The sequence below is a fragment of the Tyto alba genome, unplaced genomic scaffold (assembly GCF_018691265.1).
Source record: "Tyto alba isolate M040663 unplaced genomic scaffold, T.alba_DEE_v4.0 Super-Scaffold_16, whole genome shotgun sequence".
Lineage (NCBI taxonomy): Eukaryota > Metazoa > Chordata > Aves > Strigiformes > Tytonidae > Tyto > Tyto alba.
Window position 1 is genome coordinate 7,003,764 of NW_024881278.1, and position 18,737 is coordinate 7,022,500.

Sequence of the window (18,737 nt, forward strand, 5' to 3'; positions counted from 1 at the left end):
GGTGTTGGTTTAATACAACCTCCCTATATTCCTAGAAGACATGCTAGGATATTTTCTGGCAGCTTGGCTTTCAAAGCCTGCCCAATTCCATCCTTATGTACACTGAAGCGCTGGCTCCTGGATAACATAGCTGCTGGGAAGCAACAGGGCAGCACAAGACCCCGTCACCAGTCTGGCACCAGTCCTACCCCTTCGAGCATTTCCTAGAGTGGCAGGTGGTATGGGGGATGCTCACTGCATGCCCATATCTTGGCAACTTACTTTACTTCAGGAGGACCACATTAATTGGAATCCTTGCTTTCCCACCGCTATATAAGAATAGTTTTACATCTGCATCATACCCCGAGAGAAGTATTTTTACTAATTTCTAAAGAATTTTATTTAACAGGCCAGTTTGCCTGCTGCTAATCATCTCTCATGCTGCAGAAGTCTAGCAATGTACAAAAGTATTCTGGTTATTCTACCCCTCTAACTTTTCCAGCTATGTCAAAGTCTTCAGTCTCAGAATCATTTTCAGTTTCCCTTCATCATACATGGATGACTGTGTTGCTATTTTACATTTTCTAATGCATGTTCATGACTCAAGCTTCACATGGCTCAGGCAGAAGAAACACCATCACTTGGAAAGTGTGTTTGCTAGACTGAACATAAAACATGAGACATAACCAGTTACCACATGAGTATTATGGACACTGTATTAGAGTATTCTGTGTCTACCAACTGTCAGTGATATCCCAAGAGTCCAGCTTAAAAATAAAGTTACTATTTTGATCCTTTCAAAATATCTGGGAAGTGTTCTGATAAACTATTTTATTTTTTATGCAATCATCATTATTATATTTCTTACTAGTCTCTTTGAATTTCTACTGGTCATTTTTCTTATTTGGGGTTCACAGTTTAATTTCTTGACCTGCATCCAGTAAAAATTTACAATGGCAAAAGCATGATAATCCCATGCTGTAGCTGTAAAATTGGTTAAATACATTAGGAATGTTTTTACAGGAGAAAATTATATGGCTCTGCAGAAAATTTTACAAGCAAAGATATTTAGACAAGTGCTACATCAGAAGTAGCACCATATGTTCCCATACTTCAGTGTGAAAGACAAAATGCCTGTAAAATGAAAAGCAGTGATTTTTTTCCAAAAGCTACTGCCCTAAGAACTTAAAAATATGCACTTATTTCAAGTACCAAATAATCAGACCAATCTAATTAGGAAGGAGATAATTAAAAGACTAACAGGTTGCTAAATCATGCTCAGGACACACAACCTGGTGTTTGCTCTAGTTTATAAGTAAGATTAAAATAGTAACAGCACCAATGTCTTTTTAATCTCTGCACAGGTTTGAAACATTAAATTGCACTCAGACCACATTTCATCATAAGAAGTGCCATTAAAACCTCAATACTTAGCATGGCAGGAAGCTGCTGTAATTGCAGTAACTCTCTACTCATAACAAGAATTGTTACTATAGCCCTGTCATCACATATCACTGACTGGAAATGTTTAGCCTGTCATTTCTGAACGTCAAAGCCTGATTCCCCACTGAGTATACATTACTATGGAGCTTTCAAATCCTGGGCTGAATTCACAAACGTTTTTAGAAATGACTCTGCTACAGTTACTTTGTACAAGGAAACCTCCATCTTTCACCAGACAGCAAGAACCTTTACCCAGTCTTCCCTCAAATACAGCCACTGCTTCACATGACTTTATGTAAACATTTCAGGCTGCAGATTTTGATAGATAGCAGCAGCAACCATCTACCTGCTAGAAATGAGTCTACCGGCATTCAGCCAAAAAATCTCAAGATACACTAGTTCACCAAGCTCCTATCTTCCACATCTGCCAAGTCACAGAGATGTTCAGACAGACTCGTCATGGAGATTTATATCTGCTATGTACCACTTCTCCTCCTCCCTGGCATATTCACAAGATGCCACACTATTGATTGATACTAAGGGCCAAATGACCATCTTGACAAAATATTCCCTTTTTTTTTTTTTAGCCTATAAGAGGCTAAAATTTTCAAATTTTGTTCTGATGAAAAATGGAATACTCCTTTTGATTGTACCAGTTAGGAACCTGAAATCCTCAGCTGATAGCTGACCACGACTCCTGATTCCTATCAGAATGTTGATTTCCCAAATGAAGACAACTACAGCTACGTAACTATTCTGGAACATAATAAAAAAGAGGCCACAAGAAACAAGACAGGAAAATACAGCTTTCTCTAGTAAAGCTATCACAACACTTCAAGTTTGGATTCATTGTAAATCACCTTCTCTATGTGCAAGGACACTTTTAAGCACCCCTGCAAATGCAAAATGTACATTAACACTTTCTAATATGCCTGCTACGCACACACAAAAAATAATTAAAAATAGCTTTGTTCCCCACTGGCCTGGTTAGCATAATTCAGAAAATTCAGGAAGGAAGGAAACATTGCCTTAAAAGTTGATTTTGAAAGGAAACACATTGAAAATGTTTGTATCAAGGTAATTGTTCATGAAGGTGTTTTCTGGGCATGTGAGTAACCTCAGCCCCAGTTTTTATGCCATGCTCAAAACAGACTAATCTAAGAAAAAAGCCATTAGAAAAGTGGTACGATGAAATGGAATAATCAGTAGCTAAAACTCAGGGAACCTGGATTTAAGGTTTTGTTGGTGGCTGATTAATCCTGTATCATCATTTGTTTAGCTCTTGGTTCTTCATACACAGTATGACAATCACAATATTTGTTTCATTAGTAAACTGTTTTGAGAACTACTGAGAGAAAGGTTTGAGTAATAACCAGGCACTACTAACATGTGTGTTTACTCAGCTTAACAGCACATCCATAGGTCTTTTTACACATCAAGGTCTCAACTTCACAAAGGCATTTTTTCTGAGTTTGTGCAACCGCTATCTTGGCTATAATCAGGGGAGCATTCATGTACATAAATCGATGCATGTTCCACACACTGATGCTATCCCGGTCAACACACAAGAGATCCCCAGGGCTAGAACTACCAGGAGTTAGTCCATCTCCAGCTGAAAAGCCACAGCTCTCTAGTCAGAGCTGCTTTATCTCCTCACAGTCACGCCAGACTGCTCCACAAGCCCTCTGCAGGCTCCAACTCACTCCACAGTTAGAAGCTGGAGCAAGGAGAGGACTTTCTGATGGCTTTCCACAGCAATGAAGCAAGCAAAGGAAAAAAGAAATGTCTCCTGGCTGGTACCACAGACCCCACCTCTGAGATCACAGACTTGCTTTGGACCTTTCAGAAGCTCACAGAACGCACTGAAACACAGATGCAAGCTTACACACCATGAACCTGAGCCAAGGGGTTTGGCCCAACAGATTGGGCCTGAAAAGAACAGACATACTCCAATAGCAATTTCAAGAAGATGCATAGATGTTATTAGACTGATGATGAACATGTTACACATTTCAGTCTTTCCTTCTGCCACATGTTCATGAATTCAGCAAAATTTAAACGTACCACAGACACACAAAATACACATCACTGAACATTTATTTTGCTGGCTTTTAGATTTTTTATATACTTGGGTTTGGGTTTTTCAGAGCTCAGCTTTGTGGCTTTGTGGGTTAAGTTTTGTGCACAATACACAATTAAAAACATGTGTTCACAAAACCAGATCAAGATAACAGGATACAAGACTTGCTGACCCCACTGCAGTGATGCCATACCAGAAGGTGAAGGGAGACACCTGAGTAGTGAGGAGCACACCTTAGTTTTGAGGAGGGCAGAGGATGCTCAGATCTCTCAGGGTACTCCTCACCTTATGGGAACAGGCATTAGCAAACCTGCAAGCAATTAAATCGATACCAGGCCTTATCTGACTAGCTATCACTAAAATCTCACACCCCCACACAGTCAGCCTCTAGCCCAGCTGACTGTGGCTACCAGGCCACATCTTGCATGGCGTGGAGGATAAGCACCAACGGAGTTGCAAGCAGACAGGCCCACGGATGACAGCTTAGTCAGCATTATGTCAAGCCAAAATCTACAATCTCATCCATCCCTGGACCTCCACAGATTTGCAGCTGGTTTGAGCCCTGAATTAGAAATACATTTGGATGGCTAAAGGGATGGTGTTTACATGCAGAAGAGAACTGGGCCTCCAATCCCTAGGTCAAAAAGCTACTTCTGATTTACACCATTGAAATAGAGAAATTTGTTTGTTGAAATGTGTTTCTTTACGTATGCAACAAATATGTCCAGATGTGGGTAAAATTGAGAATGTTCTCAGCTTTATCGTCTCCAGATTCCTGATCAGACTTCTAGAGCAATGAGGAAACTGTCTCTCAAAGCAGCATTCCCACTGTGTTTCACCAGGTGGGATGGAACACAAATTCAGTACTTAGTAAGTCTAAACACTCACGCTACCTAGATGAGTAAACCAACTGGCTGGTTTATTCATCATCTAACTAGCATGACTATTCACGCTCCTGAGGCACCTGAATACTACACTGATGGGTAAAAACACAGACCAGTGAGGCTCAGTGTTTGGCACTAAGATGCTCCTGGTTCCCTGGGAAACAGCATTTCCTAATAAACAGAACAGAAACATTATCTGGATTTGTCTCACTCTGGCCAGTGAAGATCTACTAATCACTTTCATCTTCCATTACAGACCCTTTCCCACGAGTTTCAACAGCCTCTTTCTTCCTATGCACCACGATGTATTTCTGAGCAGCGCTGCAGGAGCAAATCAGTTAAAATATAACAATATTTTGGAGGTATTAAAAGCACTTAATTAAAAATGTTAAATGTGCGAACACATGTCATCTGATTGCATCTTCACAGTCAACACCCTGTTTCTCCTCTAACAAGGACAATGACTATCCAAAAATCTTACATTAGGTTTAAGTGACATGTAGGATTAATATCTAACATCAATTTACTGAAAAATACACCTGCTAAGTGCACCTCTACCAAACACAAAGCAGACAGAGCCAAGGTTTGCTACATTCAAAGTATAGACCTTTTCATATCGATAAATGGAACAGACATTTTGCTCTCAAAGCAAACAGAAATTATTCCTCATTCAAACACTCTTCACTAATCCTTCAAATATCCATTTTCCAAACTGCTATCAGAATCAACTCTGTCGATTTTGATAGTTAAAAAAAAATAAATAAAACCACCATTCAAGCAACAGAGATGGAATAGAGTATGTTGCCCAGGAAACTGCCTCTTAGCTTCAGTGTCTGAAGTACACATTTCCAGGTGGCAGCTGGTAAGTGTTGACTTGTCACTTACGTACAATATACTTTGTTTAATTTGGATTCTTGTAGAGTTACCATGAAAGAGGGTCAAGCAAGTCCTTTTGTGCTACATCTCTTTTTGGACTTCCTCGAGTATTTTCAGTATTCCATTGGTCTACAACTGGATGTACTTGCAATAGCGTGATCAATACAAGGAGTTAGAATTATCCAACTCATTCTTAACAAAACCAGGATGATGGAGTGACTTGAGAGGATAAAACTCTGAGATCCAGGCTTCCAAGACAGTCTTATCAGTCACTTCCATGCTGTCAGGCAATCCAGCAATTCATTTTTATCAGTCTGAATACAACTTTTCAGTACACTCTAGAAGGTTAAGAAATCTTTCCATTTTATTACATTCATAGAGAAGGTAAAACACACAAACAGCAATGCCTCAATGCTGAAATTAGGATTTATTTTGATATGCTCAGAAGGCTTTTGTCCTCCTATTTGTCCAAAATATTTGCACATGCTATGGTTGCAAGCGGTGAAAATGTAGCATTCAGCATTATTGATTGGAGTGTAGACCAGGTGTCAGGGTCCAACAACAAGGAATAAATCAAAAAGTTCTCAGCACCTGTACCTGGAGGAGACACAGATTCTGCCATCTTCTGCTGTTTAGTTAAGACTGCAGAGCCTTTGGTCTTGGTGGCTGGGGAGCTGGTTAGGAAAAAAAACATTGTTGGAACACTTTGGTTTCATGTTTTCTTTATGGACTTAAGGATACTGTGAAAACCTGAAATTCAAAATGTAACTTCAGGTTATAAAAATTTCTAAAATGGACACAAGCAAGCAAGATGAATGACAATAACAGAAAAGTGACTTCATTCAGGTCACTGCAAGAACATGGGTATTTAAGCATCTTGCTTCTGTCTGGGCATCCAATTTCAGTGCAAGTCAGGTGCCAATGAGGAATGAAGTGCTCAAATACTTCAAAGTATCCAAGCCAATTTTCAGGTTCTACCTCATAGCATTCTTATGCTTGTGCTTGATGTATTCAGCTGCCTTCAGATGAACGTTCTTTTTCTCTCTCATAATCAAACAGTATTTTTAGAGACCCATCTTAATGTCATCGGTAATGTTTTCAGACCACAAAAATTGTAAGATCGATTTTTAGCATCATTAAGATTCATTCACTGTAAAACAAAAATAGACTCAGGAACCAAGAGGGGGATGCGGGTCACCTATCAATGCTTTTCTCCAAGCTTATCTGAACTTCACATAAATGTGAGCTACATAGTGATGAATCAGCTCTGTAACCTTTGTAAAAAGCATATATATTTTTTTTCTTTGAATCCAAGTTACAAGTACATGCTCCAAAAGCCTACATCAAGCGTTGATCAAGGCAAATTTTCAAAATTCATGGGAACTTAAAGAGATGCAGTGAAAGAAACCTAGTGAGTTTTGAGGTCAAACATTTGAAGGAGTTATCTCCCTACTGATCAAATTAGAGAAGCTTGATATTACAGGCATAAAAGCTCTGGAACAATTTGAGTAACCTTGAGGAAGTACCAAAATGGGAATCTTTAGAAGAAATTCAATATTGTTGCTTACCATATGGCTCACTGTGTTTTTTCAGATAGAACATATCTTTTACTCTTGACAGCGCTTGAACACTACTGTGTTTGATTAGTCTAAATAACCACTTAAATTATTATATGGACTTTTATGAATCAGTATTACAAACCTTGTCACTATTTTTCCCCTCTGTGACTTGACAAGATATTTGTAATAATTCAACCCAAAGTTCACACAATTCACACAAATAAAAAATAAAGGGTTGAAGAAACATTTACTTGCTGAAGTATACAAGTGCAAAACTGCTGGTTCCTTCCCCTCCCCAAGAATGTACAGAAACAGTGCAAATATGCCACAAGTTTTATAGCAGAACCGACAAGTTGAACTAGGACTACTTGTTATTCACAGCCTTCACATAACTGTTTATCTTTTAAGACAGCCTAGCTCAAGATAGCAGCTTTCCCATTCACAATCAATAAATTTGCAAATATTTTCATGCTGTGTACCAAATGCTCATGGACAGAACTCAAATCGTGATCCCAAGTCTTTTCTGTGTATCTTGCAGAATTAAAAGCACTAAAATAAATAAATAAATAATTAAATAAACAAATATTCACAAAACCACTAAATGTGCACAGACTAGTATCATTACTGTATTTAATTTTTTAAATATAACTTCAGTATATATCCTTTCCCCCCACCATGTTATACTTGTATAATTAATTTCCTCTGAAACAGATGACTGTTATTACTAGTATATCTCGCTGTCTTCAGTCCCCCTGTCCGAGGCCTCTTCCAGGCTAATCCTTCCCCTTTTGTTTTGGTGTCTTTCTGTTACAACACTGTCTGAAAATCCCATCAAAAGTGATGAGATTTCAAAAGAACTTGAAATAGCACAAAAAGGGGAAAGAGAGAAGGGTGGATTTTCCTCCTCATCTATTTAAATATGCTTTTAGATTTCTTGATTGTGAATGCCCAACAGATTCTAGAAGATACTTAATTCATGTATATAAAGAAACCAAAGAACACTGCTAAAATCCCTCACAGTACTTCAAGTTTGCACTAACATTGAAGACCATATTATTAAGTCTTGGAGGACTATTACAAGCCACAGCTGGAGAACAATTGTGTGTGGAAAAATTGCATCCACATACAAAGGAACAATAACCAGAAGAACCACCTCACTAAAGTTAGAAATTACCACACTGGATCAGACCAATGCAATTAGTATTTTATCTCTCCCTGCCTCAAGAGAGTCCAGGACTAGATGTTTTAGATAGAGACACACAAAAACTTTTGCCATTAACAGCAATGGAACAACACACTGGAGTGAAATTCACCCTCGGTTTCGATTTCCTAGAAGCCGATGTTCACCTTAGACCAAATCAATCAGATCTCTTCTCCCAAACACCAAGGATTTCCATATTACTTTTCATTTTGTTTTATCCAAAGGAATGTATGACACTTCTCAGGACATTAACTGTTGTTGGGCTCTGTGCCATTTCACAGCAATGAGGGTCTGGCTAAATCTGTTAGTGTGGCTTAAGAGTTTAGTTACAACTGAGCATCCTATTAAAATACTTCTCCAAATTCCATGGTACGGTGCTCTACTGCTTTTTCTTTACTAAGGCTTAGAGCCGCAGTTGTCTTCAGGCAGACAAGAACGCTGATAGTTACACAGTGGACTCTTCCAGATTTAAGTATAAGGTTGTGGTAAAACTGAGCATACTACAAGCACTGTATAATTTGGTTTTAATCTCTTCACAAGTATGGATGGGGTAATTAAGATGTACTTGCTTCTGCATTAAGCAAAATTCAAAGCTCAGTGTTTCAGTCTTAGCTGATTCTCCCAACAGAGACCACCCTTTGACAGTTCAAGAAGCACAGGCACACAAGATTTATCTCAAGATCATGACTTGAAGATAACTCCTAATGCTCTCTCAGTAGCTATAAATATGACAGTAAGACCTAAGATAAGCTGTGCTTCAGTTTACTAATTAAGACATGACTTACTAGCTCAGGAGCCAATGAATTTTCACTGCTAGAGTCATTTTCTTATGTACACAAAGTTTTATTATACCTCATTAAATACCCTATAATTTGGAATGTCTCACTGTCCTTGACTCCTGTCAACATCTATTCACTTTGTGTGTGAATGGTAGCACAAAATTTTAACCCCATGCTATAACGAAAGCTATGCTCATCCCTAATTGTTAACCAATTCAGCTCCAATCCCTGCAAAACCTGCAGTAACTCTCCATTGTTAACTTCCTAATAAAATATATATAAAAAAAAAACCTCTAAAGAAAAGAGAACCCATTAATAGATAGAAGAGACAGGACACTCTGATTAACAGACATAATATACCCTACAAGGCTGAAGTTCTTAAACAAGCAGCACTTGCCAAGAGTTATTATAATATTCTAACTCTGCATTATAACTGCTAGAGTTCAGAGAATTTGACAATTTAATCACTGTAATATTTCTAAAAACATATTTTACTATTATAAAATCGTACTGTAACGCGGAAAGCTGTGCAAAGGACTACGTTATATGAGATCCTGTCCTCAGGTTAAAGGTGTTGTCTCCATGCAAGGACTCAGACAAGACTTTAATGTGAGAACTCTCCATTCTGGCACTAAAAAATAAAATAATATAAAAATCTGCCCACATATTTCAGGTAGAGAACACTAACAGCCATGCAAGCTCCTGATGAGCTCTCAGAGGCAAAGGCAAGTGGCTTTGCATCTTGCCCCAATCACCATGAAAAATAAATAAGCTTTTCTATTGTCTTCTGTACATACCAAAACAAACTCCCACTCACTAGACAGCAAATACATTATTTTAAAAAACATACAATGAAAAAAAAAGAAAAGAAAAATCTGTACGTCAGCTCCATCCCAGGTGTAACACTAGCACTGTCAGGGGATGCGCACAAGCACTGGTTTGCAGAGTGTTTGTCAGGACACCGTCAATAACAGCACTGTGATTTATTGTTAGCCTTTCACTTCTGGAGGTCTGTGGTCAAACGTCAGTGGAGTTCCAACAGACACTCAAACAAGAGAGATGGCCACATATCTCAAATTAATCAGCCAGCCAGCCAGCATAGCTGCTAACCTCCACTTCATACTGGTTAAATGCTTGGAAGATGAGGGCACTATTCACAGGCCTGAAGGGAGAGTTGCTGAGTAGACTCTGTCAACATTTCTGTGTAACTGTGGTGTAACATGTGAACTCATTGGGGGATGAGTAACCGACTCATTGGCAGAAGCTGTACAGTCAGCACCAATTCCCTCTCACCTTATTAACACACACATGCTCATCACAGACCAGCACAGGCCTTCGTCTGAAAGATACATGGTATAATGGTGATAGTTTAAAGATAGTATTTCTGTATTTCCTACTCTGATTCTTGCTTCCATCAAAGCAAGACTGAATTAGCATCAAGTCCTTACTGCAAAACAAAGTAATCTGTGTAGCAGGATATGCAACTTAAGGAAAAAAGGAAGAAGTATAAAATTTAAAAGTAGTGACTTCACAGAAAGTGCTGTGTACCACATGTGGCTGTGGTGTATTCATAGTCCTGAAACAAGAGAGGTTGTTCAGCTGAATCCTTCCTGTACTTCTGTAACGCGTAGCACCACTGCCTATCTAGCATCTAACAGACAGGGACAGAAGCAAACCTCAGCAGACTGGTGATCAGCACCAGTCTGCTTCCACTTTGACCATCCCCTGAACTTGTCAGGAATTGGAGTGCTGGAACAACCATATAACTGAAACCAGGCAATTTTCTCTATAAGGAGAAGCATCACTCTTCCCATTAACACGTCAACAGTTTTGATGGAAGGATGATCCACCCACCTTGTACTAAAACATTCAAACCAAAACTGGGTTTGTCCGTGTAAATAAGGATATGTAAGCGTAAGCTTCTCCCAAGAGCCCTACAACATGAGTTCCTAGTAGGTTCATTGTTTTGATATTACAAGCCACACTTTCAACTTGATAAATTACTCCACAAATAAAATGAGTTTGGTAATAAATGCTGCATGCTCCAGTCACATACATATTCACATATCGTGCCCCAGTTGTCTTACAGTGTGTAACAGCTAAAATTAATTTACAAGTTTGACATAAAACCTAATGGAATTTAATTGAAAGACTCTGACAAAGTTTCAGAGCTCTACACTTAAAATAACAAACTTCTGAAATAAATACTAGATTACTTCATACTGGCAAACGAAAAATTCTATCAATCCTGTAGCCTTTGTTTATACAATAGGTTACTCTCAAGAGTAAGTAATGCTGTATCAAGCTCCGAACAGCAGATGTACAGTGGTGGGTGCCATCATGAAAGTCACACAAAGTCCTGTACATTGCTATTAATGACAGGCAAATTTCCATTTCAACTTTAAGAAGCATAACATGTAAGCAAACCTACATCAAAACATGACATCATTTCACTATTTGGCCAGCAAGATGTGAGCTATTTCCACAGAGAGGATATCAGTTAACTCAGTAACGTTATTGTAAGTTTTTTCTCTCTGAAATCATACTGCAGTTTCCTCTGTTTCACTCAAAGCAGTATTTCTCGAATTTATTTTCCTTATAAGAAGCACATTTGTAGCAGAAATTGTTAAAAATTTAAGCTGAGTCTCCATTTCGCCTACAAGTACCTTTGTTCAAGGAGAGGTGCTGCTGCATTTGTTCTGTAAGAATTCTCATACCTCCAGCAGTAGATATAGTGTTAGTCAGCAGTTTTACTTAACTTCATTAATAACCTCAGCAGGAAGTAAAAAGCACGTATGAAAGCCTTCTGATACTTTGCTTTCACACAAAAGTCAAAGCCCAGAATAAAACAAAGGACTTCTTAAAATAGAAAGTTTACAATAAATTGCTTGGAATAAAAACCACCACTTAGATTGCAAATGCTGAAAGCACATTAATTTATATAGAGGCACTTATACCCCACGTATCTGTGTCAGAGTTAAACTGTCATGTACTATTCTAGGTTGCATAAATGTTCTCTTTAAAATCTTTTTACTGGTGGTATTTTCTCTTCTAATTTCAGCAATCTTTCTATCCCAAACACCTCTGTGCTTATTACCCAGAACATTTAGGTGTGATCACAGCAAAAGATTACTATTGTGTTTTATTTGGTTAGCACTTTTAAAATGAAATACATGTGTTTTCAATTATCAAACAGCCAAATTTAGCTCTCATCCCATTTTCTGTCACTCCAAAGGTTGAGGACACCCATTTAAAAAAAAAAACAAACAAAAAAACAAAACAGGTAGGAGAATACTGAAGTAATTATTTTTTTTTAAGCTTTATAAATCTTATAAATGAAAGCTGACATGTCATACAAGAAAAAATACCAAGATCAAACCTTTGAGCATAGAAAAGGAGACAAATTATGAAAGAAAATGTTATCACCTCATCCTTTATTCCTTCAGCTGTGCCTATGGACCAAAGACAGCTTCAGACTAAGTGACTTCCCGCATGCCTCATGACAGCTTAAAATTTGCATGAAGTCCAAATGATTAATGCATATACCATATCCTGTAAAGCAGACTACAGCTACACATCGTATTTCTGATAGCATCGTCATATTATATTGCAACTGCTTTAACTTTAGCTAAAGAGTTTGTCAGAAACCACCCTAACTCCATTCCCTGCATCTTTACATACAGTCAATGACATACTGCTATAGATAACTGTACACTACTGAATACATTACTTCCCTGTGATCACATAAGTGCTGACAAGACCAGAATTTGGGTAAATAGGAGCTGTTAGCAGCATACAGAAACTCTCACTTCAACAGAAATAGCCAGGCTGTTCACAAACATGCTTTCCAGTTAGGAACAGCAATTTCAGGTAGACAGTACAGTACTTTTTAGAATGAGGTTTGACATGCAGAGGAACACCCTCTCCTCTCAGACCTGATTCAGAGTCCAGTTAAGACCAAAGAAAACAGGACAGGCTTGTACTGAGTCTGGTAACTTCTGATTACATAGTTAAAGTGTATTATTTTATTCCCTTATTTACAAAGGAGTCAAAATAAGTTAGTCTTTGCTATTCAGCCTTTAGGATCACAAACACTTCACTCTTGCTGCTCCAATGACAGTGCACAAGTACTGCAATAAGATTAGAAGTGCCCTGCAAAACAATCACACAGATGTACAATCAAACATCTACTAGCTAGATAAACTCCAAATTTTAAACCAAACCAGGTTCCACCAACATGATACAGTATACTTACTACATGATTTTGGGATAAGAATCAAAAATAGCATCCTTTTGTATTGCTCAGAGTTTAGGGCCAGGTTTCCATGCAACTTTCTAACTCATATTTTCACTATTTCACCATTCCTTACAACAGATGCAAAGGATCAGGTTTTTCATTACAGCTCAATGCATAGTTCCCCATCTATGCTCCATCAGCAGCTTCATGTATACAGGTATACGCAGAACATGCAAATTAAGATTTACACATTACTTTCACAACAATAACAAGTGATAATGGTTAGCACTTTTACCACTTCCATATTAACTGTTCTTCTCCACAACTTCAGAGTAGCTGAGAAAATCAAAATACATAAACGCCACAACAATTCAGCCTTGCTGAGAAGACCAAGTATTTTCCTGAAGTTTAAGGCCTCTTCCTCAGAGCAAAGCTGTCAAGTTTCACCACTGACCGAGGTCAGATGCATGTCACAATTAAACCTCATGCTTGCATCAAATTACATAAATACAAAAGAAGAGGTTTGATGAACTTATTGGTGAGAGAAGTCCTCTGCAAAAATGCTTACATAAAGAACAGAACAGGCAAAGCCCTGATTAAAGTCAATAAACAGACTCCCAAATCACCAGCTGCCCTCTCCAGCATCTTATGGCACGAGTCCGAACTGTAGATAGTTGAAATACTCTGCACAAAGGACACCAGTCAACTTTGGTTTAAAGTAACAACTGCTTTCATTGCACTGTGAATAATATGGCTGAATGCTTAGCAAGACTATTTGGACAAAAAAAATAACAGAAAGCCCACCATGTTGGGAGCAGAAAAACTGTATCTTTGTCTGTGGATGACTTTTAAAAATACATACTTAAAACCTTAGATCACCTTTCTACATAACCAGTGACTGGATTAGTGAACATCATGAGTGGAAGTAAGAAGCCACTTTTAGAAAGTCTGGTTCTATACTTCATGCTACTTACAGCCAGGTCAATTTTAAACAGAAAGAACTGAATGGAGAAAGAAACACAGGATTTAATGGAAGTTTTGTAAGACCAACTTTTATAATTTACATATTACACATCTTCACACAGTGTCGTACTCTCATTAACCATTTAAAAATCTTTAAAAAGAGAAGTCGCTACACTTACCACTTTGGGGTTCATCAGCCCTGTCAAGCATACGCATTTCACTGAAAGTAATCTGAATTTACCCCTATAGACAAGGTTATCTTAACTGAAGGCATTCTGCAAGTTAATTATGATAGGTAAATGGGCTGATGGGAGCGAGCGATGCGATAAACGATGAGGACAGCACCCGGCACAGGGCTCACTGTCTCCTCCAGCTCACAAGCAGATCCAACAACAAGTGGTCAGTTCCACCGATGTCAACACAGCTTCTCACAGCTGCTTATAAAATGGAAACACATGAACTCCATCCAAGACAATTTACTAAGGCAAAATCCTCACTTTCTTCAGAGCTTGACTTCAAATCTAAGTGTAAAAGTCTGAGAAATGGGTTTTCAACTATGACGCTAATATCCTTCATGAAAACATCTCAAAGCACATAGGACAAACAAAATGGAGTAGACTACAGAAATTCTGCTAAGTCTATAAAAAGTTATTTCTACAGCATAGTAGGATGTTTGAGCTTTGTTTTTCATTATTTTGTTTGCTGTATTTCATTCATTTCAATATTGTAACCTCTTGTCTTTCAAAGTAATAAAATACTTAAATTGTGACTATCGAAGTAATTAATTTCAATCATTGAGGATGCACAGTTCTTAAAAGCTAGGCATGTTTATTGGGTACCTTTCTAAAATGCAGCAATAACACCACAAAAAAAAAAACCAACCCCATAAGATCCTCCTTGATTTTTAATTTGTTATAATTAAACACATGCAAACTCAAGGCTTTGAAAAGCTTTAGGAGCTATCAGGCTCATTTATATTGAGCCTAGCTCTTCATCTGGGGTCTTCTCCAGAGTTTATGGAAAAGGACATAAGAAGCCTTCCATCAGTAAACATGAAATTTTAAAATCTTTAAAGCTACAGACAAGGTAGGTTAGGAAAGTGGAAATAGAACTGGAGACATTCACCTCCATTCTGAGGACTCAGATATAGGCAGGACGAAAAACAAAGGCAGGTCCTCTCTGATGTAAATGAAAATCTACCCAGGGACAAAGAATTTACATCTACCAACCACCAAGCAGGGTCAAGGTGAAGAGCTGTTTCTTGATACCTTACACAAACACTCAAGATGCACTTTTCCTCTACTTTTTTAATCCACTCAACGCCTGCTGGACAGACAAACAGGCATACTCCAATTAATCCACTTGCTAAAGGCATAATGCTAACACCAGACTTGTTACCTTTCATTTCACATAAGGCATGATTCCTTTTCCAGAAATAGCTGAAATAGCACCGAAACTACCTTAGTAATTTTCAAAGCGAGTTTTGAATTAACATTATACCGTTACTGTTATGCAAGCCAGTGAACAGCACTAAGTGTATCGACCCACCATTCATTCCATTGTATATACTTCTGTGGTGAGGTGACAGGTCATCTGTTACTTGTCTCCTGAGGGTACCTTCTCTGCTGCCTCCACTGAGATGTTTGAGATGCTCTGGGCTCCCTCCATAGTGTTGCTTGAGATGCTCAGGGCTTGTACCCCTCACTTTGTGGAGATGTTCCGTACTTCCACTCGGCGTGTGCTTTTGAAGGTGATCTGGGCTGCCACTGCTGTGCTTTTGATGCTCAGGGCTACTACCAGGCCTCTGCTTTTGAAAGTGTTCAGGGCTACTACTCAAAACGTGCTTTGGGAGAGTTTCTGGGCTGTTGCTGCTGTGCTTTTGTTGTTCAGGTGCTTTGACAACGGCTTTGTGATGTTCTGGACTCGGTCCTTTCAGGTGATGATCAGGACTGCCAGAACTCCTGGGCTTCTGCAGGTGCTCTGGGCTGATACTCCTGTGTTTCTGATGCTCAGGGCTTCCTTCACCCCGGGTTTTTTGAAGATGTTCTGGACTAGTACTGGGATGATGTTTATGATGATCTGGACTGTCTGTACTTCCCGTGCTAGAAGTGCTACTCCCATCACCCACATCTCTTATGTAAGTACTGGTCGCAGTTAACTGGCACAGGCTGATTTGGCTGTCGATAGAGCTCCGGCTGCCTGCTCCACCACTTTTCTCCTCATCCAGCAACACACACAATTCTTTCAGCTCCAGGTTCTCCTTAACCACTTCTTCTTGTCTCACTTCCAGTTCTTTCAGCTTCTGTAAGTATAAGGCAACCTCTTTATGCATAACACTCGCACTGTATCTGCCCAGTCTCTGCCATTCACGGGACACTTTCTTGCCTTTCTGCCTGTCATCATCCAGAAAGCAGCAAAGGTCTCTCAGTTCTTGGTTATCTTCTTGCAGCTTCTGGTTGATATCCTTTAAAAGAAAGATTACCATGACAGAGAAGGGTCTAAAAGAATTAACATTATACCGTTACTGTTATGCAAGCCAGTGAACAGCACTGCTATAAACCCACCATCTAAGCACTCAAGTGAGGCATAAATAATTGCATGTGTAGATCTGGCGTATTATAATAGCATTAGGCTTCAAACAAACAAGGCTGCTGTCCAGTAGAAAGTGACTATAATGTGGAGCTAATCCTGAAGAGTTCAAAGACTAACTTCTGATACTGCATAAAAGTTTCAGGTGCTTAATTAATTTTCATGCTAAATATCAGAATAATTTAGCTCCCAAACTGGGCAAAGATCGTAAGTGCCCTCATGATGATCTCACTCCCTTGAGAAATACTCACCTGCGAGATACTGCTGAATAAAACTGCAAGGTATGTCAAAAATTGTAATCTCACTTAAACAATTAATTGTTAACATTTATACTCTCTATTCCCTAAAGCATATTCAGATATAACGATGAACATTTTAGAGACTTAAAAAATTTGGGGTTTGTTTGATTTTGTTTCAGATTTGCATAAAAGAACCTTGTCAGTTATCACTTAATCAGAATTGCTTCAACCACTCTGAAATGATGTGCTTTAATAGATTTTTCACTCCTAACAAAATGAAGTACATGATTCTATGCCGTTCTCTAAGTGACGAACAGTCTGAAGCAAATACTCTGAAGTTAAAATATTCCAGCTATTACTATCGCAGAATAATACGCCAAAGAAAACATTTTCAGTATTACATCCTCCTAGATTTACTAAACTGGCTTGTGACCATATTTATCTTTCTCCCATCTAAATATTTATTCCTTCTTATGTATGGTATTAGAAGTAGAGATTACCCACAACTGTTTCTTAAGAAAGGGAAGCTTTTGTAACTCCACTGGATTTGTGTGCATGCGTGCGTTTGTCTGATCCTTGCCTCAAAATAACTTTGAACTTGACCAACGTCAACCCATATTTGACAGAGGAAAAAATCTCAGTGAGGCTACAAGGTATCCTTAAAAATCAGTGCTGGTGAGAGATATTTAAAATTACTCCAGGGAGGAATAAAAAAGTTGTGGAAGCCCACAATTCACTAGTCAGAAGCAGGAGGCACCCATCCACCAAAAACAGGCACAGCTGGTCATTCTTACTCATGGACCAGCTATTTCACACAGGACAAAGGAGGTAGACATCCTGATACCAATGCAGGGCTCAAAACCTCATTCTCCCAATTCCTTTTAAAAGTTCCTGCTGAGGCATCTGAACAAAAGGCGGAAGTTAAATAACACTTAAGGAGTTCAGAATTCAGAGAGGAATTTGTCACGCCTTCCTACACATCTTGGTGTGTTTTGTTACTCATCTGGAAGATGCATAAATCTATCTGGTGTCACAACACCTTTGCATATAACTGGGAGAAAGATACTATTGTTGTAATTTAACTTACATTTAAAATGTAAGCTTTATTTTTACTCAGGTACTATCATGGATGGGTCTTTTTTACTCCCAGGCACCATATATTGTCAAAAAGAGGGAGGGGACACACTCATACTTTGCAGAACAGGAAGACTTGGGAGACAGGAACAGTCTTCCCCCAGATGGTATTTATTTCATGCTATGCTATTATCAAAGGCACTTGCTCAATAATTTAGTTGTTTAAAGACATTCTACGAGTGAAGAACTCTTTCCTAATGTACTCTCATGTAATAATGCACAAGCCCACACTGCATTTCTGTCTCTCCTCTCCTTCCCTCCAACCTCACCTCACTGAAGGAATTTCCTAAAAATAATGTCCTTTCTCAAAGCAACAAGGCAGAAAATGCTTTGCAGTCCTGCCTACTTTAAGATAACTTTCTAGGTCTATCATACCCGTGTACATACTACATCAGGGTAATTATCTGTAAATAGTCACGCTATTTTCCCAGTTCTCAGAATTGGGAAGGAAACATTAGGGACTATGCTTCTCATCCAAAAAAAAAGAGTTAAATTAAGAAGAGATAAGTAATTGCAGACTTGGTCTGCCTCTGACTGTAGTCTGCAGAAGTATACAATTGAAAATGGTTTGACCACAGATGCATTATCAGATGACTTTTTCAGACAATAAACTAGGGATTGGTTCTGATCATCCCAAAACCGAGCCCAAGGGTTTGCCATCATCTGCCATACGCTGCACTGCATCCTGAACATGACCAACTCTTCCCAGCAGCCTACCAGACAGCCTGACAGATGAGTAAGTCATGTTAAAACTGTGACAGAAAACAGCATAAG

At 38.6% G+C, this 18,737-nt stretch overlaps 1 protein-coding gene across 5 annotated transcripts in view; it reads right to left on the bottom strand.

Annotated features, from left to right (window-relative positions):
- The window catches only part of CCDC85A (coiled-coil domain containing 85A), a 169,421-nt gene that overhangs the window by 60,567 nt on the left and 90,117 nt on the right, over nt 1-18,737 (bottom strand). For all 5 annotated transcript variants that reach the window (XM_042789571.1, XM_032989245.2, XM_032989244.2 and 2 more), the window contains one exon: nt 15,550-16,465. In XM_042789571.1, the coding sequence (XP_042645505.1) occupies nt 15,550-16,465 (916 nt within the window). The remainder of the gene's footprint in view (nt 1-15,549; nt 16,466-18,737) is intronic.